This window comes from Centroberyx gerrardi, chromosome 14 (genome assembly GCF_048128805.1).
Source record: "Centroberyx gerrardi isolate f3 chromosome 14, fCenGer3.hap1.cur.20231027, whole genome shotgun sequence".
In the NCBI taxonomy this organism is placed as follows: Eukaryota; Metazoa; Chordata; class Actinopteri; order Beryciformes; family Berycidae; genus Centroberyx; species Centroberyx gerrardi.
The window spans coordinates 7208774-7224771 of record NC_136010.1 but is presented as its reverse complement, the minus strand read 5'-3'; the positions used below and the strand labels follow the sequence as shown (position 1 = coordinate 7224771).

Here is a 15998-nt window from a genome sequence, read left to right as displayed (position 1 = left end):
AATACATTTTTGAATGTGTCCCAGGACACATCACTTATTGATGTGTCCTGGGACACATTCAAAGACCTGTAAAACTCCTCATAACATTGAGGAATAACTTCAGCTAGCTCATCTTGACCAGTTCACACTCCTAACATTATAAAATAACATTTTGAATCTATAGGCCTAAGTATTTCATGGGAATATTAACATATTTACATTCATCTAATATTGAACTAGAATATGATTTAGGATATGAATAGGATACTAAAAATGATGTGATCATGCTGCCATGCTAGCGTTACTTACGTCAGCATGAATTTTGAGTTGACCTAAGTGCTGTTAGGATCCTCTACCCACAATGCTTGTTCAGTGTCAAAAGTGGGGTTTTGCTTGGTGTCAAAAGGGCGTAAGTGCAGTTACGCCCTTTTGGCAGCAAACAAAACCCTACTTTTACTGTTATGGTGTTCAGTTTTTGTTTAATTAAAACGTATGGGTCATGATTTCAGTTGTGTCCTTTTGGCACTGAAAAGATCTCACTGAGACCTTTCAATTGATATATAATACTCATATTCGCCCAAAATTCGCCCCTTTGGCTCCAAGCCCTCGCTATATTCTTAAAAAACAAAAAATAAAATATATAAAAAACAAAAAAAGTATGTAAACTGTGGTATTAATAAAGAGTTAACTAAGCTAGTATAGAGTAGGGAAAATTTAAACTATCTTCTGAGAATAAAAAGTAAAAATAACAAAAAAATAAATAAAAATAAACTCACTCAGAAGATGGCGGCCCGGTTTCCACGGTTCACAGTTACGATGAAGATGATGCTGATGAAGGTGATGATTGTTGAGCTCGTTGTCGGCCACGGCCTCAGGGGAGGAGCAGACGGCGTGGCCGCTCTCCGCCCCCTGCGACTGGTTGCCAGGATAGCCAACGGGGGGCAGGGAGCCCCGGCCGGAGGAGGAAGACGATTGGCTGAGGGTGGTGGAGGCGGTGCTGCCGGAGCCAATGGAGTGCGGCCGCGGGTATTCTAAACCCCTGTGTGAACAACACGCCACAGGGACTGACAACACACATGGATAGACGTCATCAATAAGAAAATGAATGTGCTGCATGATGTCAGCATGATAACACAGGCATGGTTGTTATTGTAAGAATACTTTTGTAGTTGAATTGAGTTAGTTAAAGGAGTTTAAAGAGTATGATGTCACCACCTGTTGTAGAAGGTGACATCACCTGGCACCAAAGATCAGCCAATAGCAGATGGCACTTTCAGTAGCATGCTTTTTGCCATTAGATGTCAGGCTTTACACAGATTTGGGTTTGGGGTTTAGTTACTTTTTAGTTTAGTTTAGTTCATTTAGTTTAGTTTAGTTTAACTGTTTCGTTTCAATTCAATTCATTTTGTTCAGTTCAGCTCAGTTCTGTTTAGTTCAGTCCTGTTTAGTTTAGTTTAGTTTAGATTATTCTAATTTAGTGATGTATCTACATATGTACTGTATGTATCCAGTGCACCAGGTAGTTAAAATATATATCTTCAATTAAGTTTGCTTCATTGCTCTTAGCAACTCATTTGTATTGTGACAAACATGACCTGTTTGCAGAAGCAATTTGAATCAAAGGTTAAAGGTCATGTGGCCATGTGAGGTGCTGTTGACCATGTGTCAGTATGTGACAAAGTAAGATGTCAGTATGTCTCTACACTGATACTACTACCTGCAAATTGATTGTACTGGACGAATAAAGCGATTCTGAAACTGGTGCTGAAGTTCTTAAACTTTTTCACCCAAGGGCCCGGTGTGAGGAGAACATCCCAAACGTCTTCAACTATGGATTCCAACCCATAGTTTAAGAAACTGTGGTGTAGTGTTCAGTGTTCTGTGTAGGACTGCTTACTTCTCCCAGGCAGGACACAGTTGACGGCTCGGTCACAGATGGCAGCTTCACTGGACTGAATGTCCATGAAAGGTTTCCTGCCCATTCCCATGAACACTCTCTCCTGCATACGCAGCTCTGGAATATAGTTAGTTTAGTTTTAGTTTACTTTATTTATATAGCACTTCTCAAAACAGCAGTCACAAAGTGCTTCACAGTTGATAATAAAAATGCATAATAGTACACAGAATGAAAACAGCAAGTAAAAATCGAGGGTTTGGAGCGCTATGTGTTTTGTCTTGCTTGTACCCCTTATCTTCATCTAATTATGTATTACATCATCGCTATCATCGCTATCATCATTCTTATTATAAGCACTTTGTAAACTCTAAGTGCTATATAAATAAGGTATATTATTATCATTAATATTATTATTACCTCTGCTGTGTGTGGCCTGTTCCCACAGGATCCTCTCCAGGTCGGTGGTCCAGGCTTTCTTCACCTCCATGCTGGAGGCCTTCAGGGTGTAAGTGTCCTCGCTCTTCCTCCTGCGGAACCAGATCTCAAAACACAGACCGCTCACACTGGAGTTATGGGTCATCCCGATGTCGCACGTCTGGAGGGAGAACACAAAGAGACACAGAGAAATGAAGGAGTCCCTAATTTTTAACGTTTGAGTTTAATTTCACTGCAGGAAAATATAATATGTGGTTATGACAGCTCACTCATTTCTGCAGTTTAAACTAGGCAACTTTGCTCATTGGCGGCTCTAAAAGGCAGCAAGAGGTAACTGTTTCAAAACTTTGAACTTCAATTCCCCAGTGTAAGTGGTGATTTTCAGTGAGCAAATTAATATTTAAATTAACAATTCTGCAGGAAAAGGTTTGCATTTGTTGGGTATTTTATTCTCTATTGATATAAAGCACTTTGAGCTGCATGTTGTGTATGAAAGGTGTAATGAAGGTTATTATTATTACTATTACAGCTTTGAACATGACTCAGCCAATCAGGACTGAGGACTGGAACTACCCGTTTTATAAAGCGCCGAACTTCAACAGAGAAAGATGGATTATGGAGGTTTTATGTACTTTGATGTATTAATTGAAATATAAAAAAAATACCTGTGTCATTGCTTGTATATCATGAAAGCTGAAATGAAGGTAGAATAAGGACCTGTGTACAGACCTTGAAAGACTGTTTGTAGACATAAACATCGTTGCCAATTTCAGTCCTCTTGGTCTTGCTGAAGAGGACGAGACTTTCAAAGAGAAAGATGCGACGGACGCACTTCTTCTTCCTGAAGAAAACTGTGAACTCATCCTGGCGAATCAGCTGACCCTGCTCCTTTAAATTCACCTGGGAGAGGAGAGGAGAGGAGAGGAGAGAAGAAGAGAGGAAAGAAAACGAGAGGAGAAAAGGAGATGAGATGAGAGGAGACAAGAGGAGAGGAGAGGAGAGGAAAGAAAACGAGAGGAGAAAAGGAGATGAGAGGAGAGGAGAGGAGACAAGAGGAGAGGAGAGGAGAGGAGAGGAGAGGAGAGGAGAGGAGAGGAAAGAAAACGAGAGGAGAAAAGGAGATGAGAGGAGAGGAGAGGAGACAAGAGGAGAGGAGAGGAGAGGAGAGGATTTGCATGCATCTGTCATCAGAAAATTAGTCATCACTGACCCAAAAAGCTACAAATGCTGAATCATAAATTGTTGAAACTTGATCTTCTCTTTTCATTTATCTACTGTGTTTCAACTATCTGTTATCTACCATTCTAATATCTTACATCACAGTCCTGGATGGCGTCCATGGTGAGGAGATCGTTGCCGTGACGCATCTGAAACCGAACCAGGTCTGCAGCCGCCTGGATCTCAGCCTTCTCCCTCTCCCTCTCGCTGCTCGTCACGTCAGGCACAACACACACACCCGGGCCACACACACTTTGTGCGCACACACTTGACCCACGCATTGCATCCTGGACGATGTCTTTTGCCCTGTAGGATCCAGCCAGGGTGAGCATGTCCTGCAGCAGCAGGCTGTACTTGCTGATCCTCTGGATGGGCCTCAGCAGGTAGGAGGAGAGGTCCATCATGTCCCCGAGCTCCTGCTGCTTCCTCTGGGAGGAGAAACAAAGTGGGCCTGGGTTAGTGGCTGGATTCATTCAAAGGGAATAGCTAGCTCCCCTTGTCTGCAAAAATTATGAGATGCTTCCCCCTGGTAGCTGTGCAGGTCAGGCAAAATGTGAACTACAGTCTGCCAAAAAGACTGACAGACCCTGTTGTGCAGCATGACATTCATTTATATGAATATGAATGTGTCAGGTGCTGAGCTGAGCAGAGAATCTGTGAAAAGATAATATAGAGGAATATCTTGTGCACTGTAAACACAAAGAAAAAATGAAGTATTAAACACAATACGAAAGCTCTATTAACCAGAGAAAGACAGAAAATATAAATAAACTGACCTTGAAGATGTCATGGCGACGGTGCAGGATCAGGGCGTCTGACTGAGGCTTGTTCTTGCTGTAGAGCGCATACAAACCAAAACTCTCCATCTGTGTAAAGGACACAATTAAAACTTTCAACCATTTCTACCCACTTGTGTTGCACCAACAATACCTGATCTGCGTTATTGATTTCTTATGATGATATAAATATAATCCGGTTACATGTCTATTTCTACTATCTACTATCTCTATCTACTCTCATCTGAAGAAGTTATATGGCACTAGTTCAGGCTCCTTTCGCATAATTGCAATGGATTACAATTCGATTCTTTGTCATCATTTTATAGTTATCTATTGCTGTTTAACCTACTTAAAATCTATCTCTTCCTACTCATGTGTCACAATATCTAATGGATTTCAGTTACACTTTTAAGAGAGATCACTGTCATCTTATTACATGTAATATTTTACTCACCAGTTCTGCGTAAAAGAAAATAACAGGTGATTGTAATAAATTAACAGGTGATTATAATCAAATGACAGCCACAGCCAATGAGCTGTATATATTGTAAAGCCCCATACTGGTAGGAAATGCATGTGACATCATTTGAATACTATGAATCCTTTGACCCAACCCATACCTACACAGGGAAAAGGCAGTATGACATTTCAGGCTCCCTCCGCTGTAATAAAATAACTTTTTTAATGAATTATAGTTACACAGTCTTTGTCATCATATTACAATAATTCCACTGCAGGTACTCCTTGCTCCCAAACCCGGCTCTCTTCATCCGTACTGACTCACATGTCTGAGGAAGCAGCGGGCCACCATGGCGGGTTCCCTCTGGCAGGCCTCCAGCTCCGGCAGGAAGTAGTGGCTGTGGAAGTCGTAGAGTTTCTCCAGGTTGCCGAAGATGACGCCTCGCTTGCCCCTGAGGTCCTGGGGGATGTCGGGCCTTTCCAGCAGGGGGTGGTAGTGGGTCAGGATGTAACCCAGCGAGCGGACGTACTCCCTCTCCGTGAACACCAGCTCCTCCAGCACACGCTGCAGCCTCCTGGCAACATAAACAGGACAAATACGTCAATTTAAAACATGGATTCACAGGAAGTTGCTTAGTATACATACAGACAAATTTTAATGATGCATTTCATGATATATAGATAATAGTATTTGCAAATAATTCTTTGCATTTGTTCCTCCTTTGCCCACCTGATGAGTGGGGTTTACTGCAGCAGGACAGTTCAGACAGTATTAGGTAAGTTACTAATCTTTAAAATACTTGTAAACTTTCCAGCACTCATTGTCCTCTGTGGCAAATCCCACCCATCTAGCACCTAAGAGGGCTAAAACAAACCATAATAATTGTTTGCAAATACTATTTGACCCTGCTTTTCTATCATGCATCAAGAAATAGGTCAAGCAGAATATGAAAAAAAGAACATAATTCCACAATTTCAGTCGATAAAGCAGCAGCAGACAGGCATTTTACTCTAGGCATTAACTACCTGCACAATTATAGAAAAGAGGCATGCAGAGTAAAGTGAATAGAACAGAATAGAATAGAATAGAATTTATCAGATGAAACGATACCTGTGGTACTTCATTGTAAGCTTAGAGACAGAAAGAGAAAGAGTGTGTGAAAAAGAGTGCATGAAATCTCATTAAGACTCACAAGACTACAGAGGTAAAATTAAAAGCACATCATTGGATTTTCGCCTCCTCAATCAGTCAACTGACAAGGAATTATAATGATGACCTTTTTTATTCTTTTTATTCAGTAATGCAAGATCCAGTATGAACCAAAACTCATAGCGAACTTACAGGGCGTTGCTGGCGCTCTCCTGTGGACTTGCCAGACAAAACGTCCCCTCGTATCTCCTGATGGGCAGGCTTGAGTGTTTGCAGCTTGACGTCCCATCAGCCCCTGCTGCCCCCTCGTCTCCCATGCAGGACTCGTCTGAGCAGAAACTCCCATGGCGGGAGATCTGGAACCTCTGAGCCTCCTGCAGGATCCGACAAGATGGCTGACCGTGGTGGGAGCAGGATGACGGGGGTCGGACTGGCGGCTCCGGCAGAGTGGACGGCCCCGCTGGTGCCGGTGTTGCTGCAGCTGTGGAGCACGAGTCCTCGCTCACCGACCGCCGCCCTCCCAGGCCTCGTCCCCATGGAAACCACTGGCAGCCGACGGTGTGGGATTGAGAGAGAGCGGCAGCGTCTCTCTCGCTCCTCGCTCTGCTGGCCATCTCTCTCCTCCTTGCCTCTCTTTCCACTCTCCTTGTTGATCTGTTAAGAGAAGATACATAGATGATACATATGTTACATAGGGCCTGGCTACCTGAATGGGTTGCAACAAACAAAATGAAAAAAAAAAAGCTGGTCAAATTCTAAAATTGGTTTGCTTTTCCAACTTGAGTTACTTATATCAGGCATAGTTTTTCAGCAGCACCAGCAAAGGTTCAAACAGATTCAAGTTGTCAGTTGAAACGCTGAGTTACTTTGCAACTACAATGTCTACTACAGGGTTCCCACACTCATTTGGACACCAAATTCAAGAACTTTTAAGGTCTTAGTTGGTGAAATTCAAGGACTCTAAATTGGCATGTTTTGGGACATGACACTGGTCAAAATTAGACACCATAGAGGCCTGATATTTTGCTCCTGATCTTGTCAAGTCAAGAAATCCTGGTGAAATCATTCATTTTAAAACTGCTGCTGTATCAGTGCAAATCTCCACAGGGATTTCCTCAGGATGTGAAGTGTTGACACTAAGACGGGGAGAGGTCCAGAGAGAAATCAAGTACTTTCAAGGCCATCCATTCATTTTCAAAAAACCTTTTAGGGCTTATTTTATTTTTCTCAAATCCACAAACTTTTCAAGGAACCCTGCTACAATGCCAGCCCCCCTTCCCCAGGACTCACTGGAAACCAAACAGTAAACTAAATTGGGTAAATCCTAGTTGAGTGAAGTGAACGAACTAAGTAACACTGAAGTAACATTACCTGTGAGGGGAGTCTGGAGTGACCTTTGACCCCTTGTTGGTTCTAGCATCATTGCCATCATCAGGTTTGGCGACGACGTTATAGCAGGTTACAGATGTTGCGTTAGCGCTGCTGCTGTCCAGGATCGGCCTTCTCTTTCCTATGTCCACTGCTCCTGAGACGATGCCCTCCCACTGCGGGTGTCGCGGCCCAGGTGTTGACTGCAGCGCCACATTCTGACCACTGGGTGGCACTGTCTGAACATCAGCGCCCACCTCATCGACATACTGGCGTTCACACCAGGCGCTAGTGTGCGGCTGTTGATGGTAAACCTCATCTAGATCTTGCATCCTCTCCTGAAGCTGCTGCCTGGCTTCCTGACACTTTAGCCAGGCTACGTTCCAGACCAGCATCCCCCTGGAGCTCCGCAGGGCGCCGGCCTGGGCCTTCACCTCCTGGAATCGCTCTGGGCTGAACTGGAGGAACCTGTCCTGGTAAGTCTGGAGGATGGCGGTGTCATCGCCTGGCAGTAAAACATTAGTGGTGGTGGTTGGGCCAGAGGTATTTTGCTTTTGGTGTTGCGTTGACTGAGTGTTAGCTTGATCGAGAGGGGTTGTATTCTGGCCAGGATGATAGTATTGGTCTTGTGTTGTGTTGATGTTTGTTTGACTCTGATCCAGGTATTCTTTGCATTCTCTGGCCAGAGCTGTAGCCTATTTGGAGATAAAGAGGTGGAGGTCAGAAACAGTTTTCTTTTCTGGGGCAGTGCACGTTTTTCTTTTACATCATTTTACAATTAGGCTATATAACTGCTTACCTATTCCTTTCTAAACTTCCCAAAGTGGTATTGATGAAAGAGTAAGATGAAGTTCCAAAAAACTAAAACAACAAAACTAATGACCAGTCAATCAAACAATTAAACGGACAAATGAGCAAATACGACTGAATCAGCCAAGACCAGTGTTTCTTAAACACTGGGCCAGATGTTTGTTTCTAGTGGGTGAGAGCAGCAGAGACCAGGGAGAATTACCCAACTACCCAAATTGGATCCTGGTCTGAAAAGTTAACTTGACTGACACCAACCTGCTCACAGAAGTCAGACACGCTGACTATGATCTGCAGCTCCCGGCCACAAGCCTCCGCCCTGGACAGGAAGTCCTCCAGGCCGGACTTGAAGGTGCAGACAAGGGTCCTGAAGACCTCGGTCTCTGGGTAAGACAGTCCGCCTCCCTGGAGCCTCTCTGCCTCTGACACCAAAGACATGGCATGGTGCTGACGGTCCTGGGGGAGAGAGAGAGAGAGAGACAGAGAGATAATGAGTGAGACAGGTGGACAGACAAAAAAACACAAATACACAGAAAGACAGCCACAAACAAACACAGACTCACATTGGCCTCAATAAGGAAAGCAGTGAAGCTGTTGAGCGTCTGTTCCACTGCGTCGCTTGAGTCCTCCACTGTTTCAGCCTCCAGCAGGTGGCGCTCTCCCTCCGCATCAAACCACTCCTGGATCTGCAGTGATGAAAGATATGAAACAATATTATGTACAGTAAGAGACTGTACTTACTCAATGATGTACTACACATATGCAAGAATGGACAGTCATGCTAAAGTTTTTATATTTCTTCACATTATTGAAAGTGATTTTTTACACTGCATCACTTTCTAAATTCCCTGATTCATGCGCAAAAAGACAATCAGTGATTCTGTGATGAATCAAATATTTCTTTCCCTTTCCATTTTCCTTTACTTTGAATATCCATTCACTTATTAAATGACTTGAGTGAATAGCATTTTATTTACCCCCAACCATTCAAATATAGTCAATTATAAACATTGGTGTTCCTGACCCTAAGGACTGTAATGCCCATTCAAAACTTATGGAAGGATTTTGAAAGTAAGGCTTTTTCTTGACTCCTGGAAAGGCATTTATCTGATGAACAGCAGGGATAAACTTGTTCCACATTTGTAGAAAAAGCTAATAATGCACCTGCATGAAGTGTCCCTCCATCTCTCTGAGTCGCAGCAGGTACTCCAGGTGTTCCAGTGACATGTTGGACCTCTGAACCAGGACATGAGCCTGCTCCTCCACATGGTTGTACAGACTGGTCACAGAGTCCACTGCATCACTGCATAGTAAAGGGACAGATTAGTGGGTAAGTACAGTAAATAAGGGATAATATGCAAGATGGTGTTTGTGGAATGATTTGAATGGAAGACGCAGAGGCCCAAGTGACAAAGCACATCGCTTGTGTGATGCAGAAAGTAACTCAACTACAGAGAACTGGGACACCAATAGTGATTGAGGATTATTATTGTGCTGTGTTGCTGCTTTTGTATGTCTTTGTCGCCATCTTGTGGACTTCCCATGAGCATAAGGCAGGCAAAGAGCAGTGTCAATCTCCTACTCAATGTTTAAGCCGTACAAATGCATTAATTTAGAGTGGGGATCAAACCGTTGCATCAGAGGTGTCCAGTTTAACTGTCCATTCATTAAACTAAATTAATGAACACCCAACCAAGTAAATAAAGTAATCTGGTTTTAGTTTGACGCATGTAAACATCATAACTAGGTTAGAATAACCTGTGTAAGCTCATACTCTGATTTTGAGAAAACCGGTTAAGAGCATAATTATGGAGACGAGGTTCAACTCTTGCTCAGAGTATAAAAATAGAATCTTTTTTTTATTTGATTAAAAACATGACATTTTGGCTGCCAAAAGCCTTCACTCTCAGTAAGAGTCACGCCTCATCTCCATGATTATGAGCTTTGGATTTTTGTGGTCACACCTTGACTCAGGCTGGAGGTTGCTCTCTCTTACACACACAAACCCAGTTAAGATGCCTGGCTCGCTCACATATTAAACAGCTTACTGTGGCATGCCAACATCTTACTCCTTCAATTTTGGTTTTCACCCATGGGTACGTTTTGATGTCAACAACAAACATGGTGGCACGCAGTACTTACTATTACTAATACTATTGAGATCATAATTTCTTTCCCATGCATTAGAAGTAACGCGACTATTGTCAAATAGCGAGGAGGTAGCCACATTTTTTCATACTTTATTGCTGGTGGACTGTTTAAACTACGGACAGGACACCACAGGTTGACAGGAATATTCTGTTTATTGGTTTATTCATGGCAACAGAGATATTCAATTGCAGGGCATCGAAGGTTCATGTAAACAGCTCAACCCGAATAAAACCTTAACCACAGTATGGCCGACAGCCTGTTATTCCGTGCATGTAAACGCAGTCTGTGACAGCAGGGCCATTTTGCTCAAAGTTTACCTGAGGTCCTCACAGTGGGGGTATTTGAGGTCGCTCTCTTTCCTCAGCCTGGCCAGGATGGACCCGCCCTCCCTCTGTAGACTGACCAATCGGCTGTCCTCCAGAACGTCCCTCATCAGAGTTCTCTGGTCCATCATGCACTGCTGGACAGTCTGTTGCACAAAAAGACAACATTTCAAGGCCAGCAAATTGTAACTCTTTTATGTAAACTTTTGTATAAACAACCTGAGCTGGTATTTTGGTATGAAGATCATCTTTGCACTTGGGAAAATGAGCATGCTTGGCTATAGTTTTCCACACACCTTCACCAATACTTACAGGTACAGAAGAACAATGGTAAGAGTGACAATTTGCCAAGAACAACACCAGTAACTATATTTTGTAGCACTAATAATGACATAAGAAAGCAGGCAAAGTACAATGTTGAGGTACCTGTACAGTGTCAATCCTCTGGGGCTCCTCTAACTTACTGATGGCTCTCAGTAGCAGGTTGGACGCCTCATGTAGATCTGACACAAACGGGAAGAGTTTCTACAGAACGAAAGACATGGATATGAACTGGTAAATTCAGTATTTGTTGGAGAGAGAGAGAGAGAGAAAACTTCCCAAAATGGCTTCCATAAGGCGAGTGTCTCACCTGGTGCAGCTCCAGCCAATCACAGCGGCTGTGAGATAGTGTTCCGTCCAGGTAGGAGGTCAGCTGACTCGCCTCCACTAGCTTGTACAAGGCTTTCATTGAGGTCACCACTTCAGTCTGCTTCCAGGTAACAAATGGCAAAGTAACATCAGCAAGTTTCCTCAACCACAACACTAAATGGCAGTATGAACTACAGAGTGACTCTTCTATGATTCAGATACTAAAAAGATATTATCCTTTCCATAACCACTTCTGTCTGGTATGGATTGCCTTTACTGTAAATACTGCTGCTATGTTATTAACTTTTAAAATCCTGGCTCTACAAGATGTATGGTGACTGTAACATTCATTTTAATATATTTGATGTGCTGAAATAAACTGGAAACATAAAGGTACAATAAGTAAGATTTGTACTGTCCCATAGCACAAAATGACCATAGTATAATTGTGTGTTCATGTGCTATTGGATATATTAGAAAAACAAATTTCCTACTTGCGAATTTCACATGAATGCCCTCCAAAGTCAGATGATTAAGTTGGAAACTCTGAGAAAGTTTTGCTAGTTTGCAAGTTATGACGCAATGGTGACCTTTAACCTTCTCAACAAGTCGAAAAATAAAGTTTTGTGTCAGTCAACAGTAAGAAAACACATTGATGCTCCTTTATTTCAAGTTTGAAGTTACCCAGAATAACCCAACATTTGTTTGAATGAAGTTCGTCAAATTTACTTGTTAAGCTGTAGGACATCTGTGTTACTGTTTGTCTTCTTGGTTTGATTTTCCGACAAAACAGCACATGAATACAACGCTGTTTACGAGCCGACGTGGAAGTTCTGGATGTCTGACTTTGCCACCAGCACATGAACGCACAATATCTGTGGGGGGTCAAGTCAAAACTCACTTTCTGGCCTGTACTCAGTTTTACAAACAAAAACTCCCCATCCATTGAGATTTCCAAAACCCATAATTAAACAGTGGCGTTTCTCCAAATACTGAACATGCACTGTCTGCAGCCAACGCCTCCCTAACGAGTGAAAAGTCTGACCTGGACCCCAGGACAGCTCTCAGGCCGATGGCTCTCCTTGTCCACCACCAGCACCAGACTGTTTATCACCTGGGGAGTCTGTTCCTGGAACACAACAACATGGACTACACTTGGCTACTGTAATATCTCCATACATCTTTAATTTTGCCTGTTTTTGAATTTTATTGACCACTATTATAATCTTTGTTAAGAGTCAAAAATATATGGGCATCAAAAGAAAACTCAACCACTTTTTTATTGTATTTTATCAAAGTTAATGGAGTGGGTATCAAAATTAGAATACTGTATAACACAAACAAACATGACATATATTATGGAGTCATTTGTTGAATAAAACATCTTAAAAACTGGTACCTTAGCAGAAAAAATAATATCACTTTTATACCGTTCGCTTTCAATTCACTCAATTCAAAATGTAAATTGAAACTACAATTTACCTACTAATGATAAAATTCTCAATATTGTATTTCTAGACTTAGCTTATTATAGCTACAGATATCTACAGATATGAGAAGATTTCTAAATGAGAGCATTTGAAATGATAAAATTTTAAGGAAGTTTCTTTTAATTGAATTTAAACAGACACACCAGAACCCATCAGCGGTCTAATGAAACAACAACTGAAGGACAGCTGGATGTGGTCTCTACGCTCCGGAGCAGATACATTATTCAGCACTTGGCATTTTCACTCATCAGCTCATCGTCCGTGGGCAGCGCCGCTCCGCAGCTCTCCAGCCAGGCAGAAACAACCATAAACAATTCAGTCTGAACTGCTGCAGTCGTGCTACTGCAGGGAAGTTTGTGTCTTTCTTACCTGAAGTGTCATCAAGGCCTTATAGAGCTGCGGTTGAGGAGCGGTCCTCCTTGCATCAAATATGAGCGTCATCCCTGATTCTCTAATTTCTCTCCTAGATACAGTGAGGAAAAAGACAAAATAGTACATAATGGTGGACGACAGTTTAATAAAAAGTACCACACACTTGAAACCCACAGTACAATGAGACAATAAAACACTTAAATACCACAAAGATGCCTCCCTGAATGCCTCTAAATATCCTATGAAGTTTGTTTGTTTGACTGATTAGTTGATTGATTCATTCGTTGCTTGATTGACAGATTCAGACAGTGCACAGGATAAGACGGAGATGACGGGATGTACCTGGTGATGGAGTGGAAGTAGAGCAGCATGTGGAAAAGCTCCTGGCTGGTTACAGCTGATCTCCATCCCTGGTGTTCTCCATAGACCTCAACTACGGCCCTGCCCGTCCGGTCTCTGCCACCTGAAGGGGTTGGAGAGACCAGATATCAGGGAAAATCAAATTATTAAAAGTGATTATGTGTGAGGATCTCCAATAGAGCCCCTATGTTATGGAACAACCTGCCCGAGGAGCTAAGGCTATAGCTAAATCAATGTTTTGGGTAAGGCAAGGCAAGCTTTATTTATATAGCACATTTCATACACAAGTCAAATTCAATGTGATTCACATAAAACACAAAAAATACATAATTTGTCAGGTAAAATGACATTATCAACTCATAAAATGACATTAAAAAGAAAGAAAAATATAAGATAGGTAGGTAAGGATCTCTTCTTACAACCCATTCTTATAAAATAGTTTTTGTAATAACTAGTTATTAGTTTCTTAATTCTTTGTTCTTCTGTTTATTATTGACTAATCCGTTATTGGCAAATTTTGATGTAATCTCTTTTTTGTTTTTATGTTGTGCTCTGTAAAGCACTTTGTGAACTCTGTAAAAAAAACAAAAACAGCTGCCATATAAATAAAGTTGTTTGTTATTATTATGATTACTATGATTATTCTTATTGATTCCCAAACAAAATGTAGTGAGTACCTGTGAGAAATGCCAGTCCCAGGTAGAGGGGGTGGGTTCTGGGGTCCGGGGATCCCAGCGGGAGGTGGTCCGGTCTGGGGCGAGCAGAGCCAGGATGGGGCTTCCTGTGGGTCTCCGCTGCTGCAGGAGGATCGCTCTCTCTCTGGTTCTCTGTCTGATGGCCATTTCTACTGGGTATGGAAGGGTTACCAGGCTGTGCTCCATCTATAGACAAGGGAAACATTTTTGGGGTAGGGAAGCTGATGAACACTGATTTTCTTTCGGCGGTAGACAACAAAATAAACAACAGCAGACAATAACATTAGAAACATTAACCTCAATAATAACTCTATACCTTTGATGACCATCTTCCTCCTGTTGATCTTGGGTGACACCAGTCCAAAGGCTGTGGTGTTTTTACATTTGACCACATGCAGCCTGGGAACCATCTCCAAAGTACAGGAGTCCGTACTTTCTCTTCTCCTGACGTTTTGCCCCTGGACGATGACCAGCTCACACTTCTCTGAGGTGTCCACCACCGCTGTGGACAGAGAGGAGCATCTTCCATCCGACTGAATGGATTCTCGTCTGTTTTGCGGTACTCCAAGAGACTTAGAAAGGTTCAGCTGCATCGCTGTGGAGTCAGTTCTGTTTTGGAGTCTTTCAAGAGGCTTAATGATGCTCACGTTCATCCCTGAAGTTTCACTTGAATAAAACGGTAATCCACGTTGTTTGGAGTTCGCATCTGCCTGTTTAGAATCATTTGAGCTAAAAACTCCACAGGATTTAGTAGTGTTTACTCTTGTTCCTGCACCTAAATTCGTCCCATTCACACTGTATAAATTGCCATAGGGTTTGGCAGAGAGTGTGTCCCTCGGTTCCCTAAATGGCACAGTGTTCCTTTCAGCTGTCTGCTCCAGCAGTCCATATTTTAAAGCATTTGTATCCCTGTAATCCATACAGGGGGCTGTTTTTGTATCTCCTGGTTTCCAACATGGAACAGTGTTCTTTTCTCCAGACTCCTTGCAGACAGCTCCACTGACAGGGGAGGCTGACTGGTTTTGCATCCCAGGATCACAGCACGTTCCTTGGGCATGACACCACGGATCCCCCCTGTCAGCCTCCGGCGGCCTCCATCTCTCATCACACTGTGAGTAATCGCCGTCCTCCTCCACCACGGCTAACATATTCCCTCTGTCCTTCTCCCGGCCAAAGGCGACAGGGTTTTGTATGGCAGCCTGGTAGGACTCCCTGTATCGACACCTCAGCTCCTGCGCTCTGGAAACCTTCCCGCCCTGTCTCCTCCTCATGCACGGGGTACAGGGTTTCTCGGCGAAGCGGACGGTGCGGACACAGTGAGAGGGTTCATGGGAGTCGCGGTGAGGGTTGTGGGGCTGGGAATGGTGAAGAGCGGATGGAGGTCCAGTTTCCCCAGGCATGTTAGGCCTAAAAGACATAACAGCCCCTGATCTAGGATGGGCGTGTGCTTGTGGTTTTGTGGGTGATTGTACATGTACTTGCGATTGTGTTTGAGGTGGCATCTGTGCGCTCGGGTGCACTTGTGTTTGCATGTGTGTCTCTGTTTGCGCTTGCATTTGTGCATGCAGTTGCATTTGTGCTTGTGTGTAGCGTTGCATTTGTGCTTGGATTTGCGTGCGTGGTTGCATCTGCACTTGTAATTGTTGTTGTTGTTCTTCTGTTAGTGCCTGAGCTCCACCAAAAAGCATCGCTGCTTGCAGTATGTCAATATAATCCCCTTCTGCAACTTTAATACTACAAACTTGGTCTGCTGCCCTACTTGTATCTTTCAGGCTTGTATTTTTATGTTTATCTTGCCCTGAAGCTATATTTGCAAAAACACCTTCACTTTTATCTGCAGATGTATTTGTATCTCCACCAATACTTGCAGGAGCACATATACCTG

The 15998-nt window shown here is 42.9% G+C and overlaps 1 protein-coding gene across 1 annotated transcript in view; it reads right to left on the bottom strand.

The window, feature by feature from the left end:
- Nucleotides 1-882: 882 nt before the first annotated feature.
- Nucleotides 883-15998, bottom strand: part of LOC139930447 (pleckstrin homology domain-containing family G member 4B-like) — a gene marked incomplete at its 3' end in the record, with an annotated part of 40739 nt that continues 25623 nt past the window's right edge. Inside the window, exons 7-28 of the mRNA XM_078288069.1 lie at nucleotides 15069-15520; nucleotides 14430-14615; nucleotides 14096-14299; nucleotides 13401-13521; nucleotides 13056-13149; nucleotides 12242-12325; nucleotides 11198-11314; nucleotides 10993-11091; nucleotides 10561-10712; nucleotides 9257-9395; nucleotides 8656-8778; nucleotides 8351-8548; nucleotides 7438-7980; nucleotides 5879-5898; nucleotides 5093-5342; nucleotides 4306-4395; nucleotides 3823-3957; nucleotides 3628-3717; nucleotides 3041-3211; nucleotides 2294-2471; nucleotides 1877-1993; nucleotides 883-1043 (exon numbers count right to left, since the gene is read on the bottom strand). Of these exons, the coding sequence (XP_078144195.1) occupies nucleotides 883-1043; nucleotides 1877-1993; nucleotides 2294-2471; nucleotides 3041-3211; nucleotides 3628-3717; nucleotides 3823-3957; nucleotides 4306-4395; nucleotides 5093-5342; nucleotides 5879-5898; nucleotides 7438-7980; nucleotides 8351-8548; nucleotides 8656-8778; nucleotides 9257-9395; nucleotides 10561-10712; nucleotides 10993-11091; nucleotides 11198-11314; nucleotides 12242-12325; nucleotides 13056-13149; nucleotides 13401-13521; nucleotides 14096-14299; nucleotides 14430-14615; nucleotides 15069-15520 (3724 nt within the window). The remainder of the gene's footprint in view (nucleotides 1044-1876; nucleotides 1994-2293; nucleotides 2472-3040; nucleotides 3212-3627; nucleotides 3718-3822; nucleotides 3958-4305; nucleotides 4396-5092; nucleotides 5343-5878; nucleotides 5899-7437; nucleotides 7981-8350; nucleotides 8549-8655; nucleotides 8779-9256; nucleotides 9396-10560; nucleotides 10713-10992; nucleotides 11092-11197; nucleotides 11315-12241; nucleotides 12326-13055; nucleotides 13150-13400; nucleotides 13522-14095; nucleotides 14300-14429; nucleotides 14616-15068; nucleotides 15521-15998) is intronic.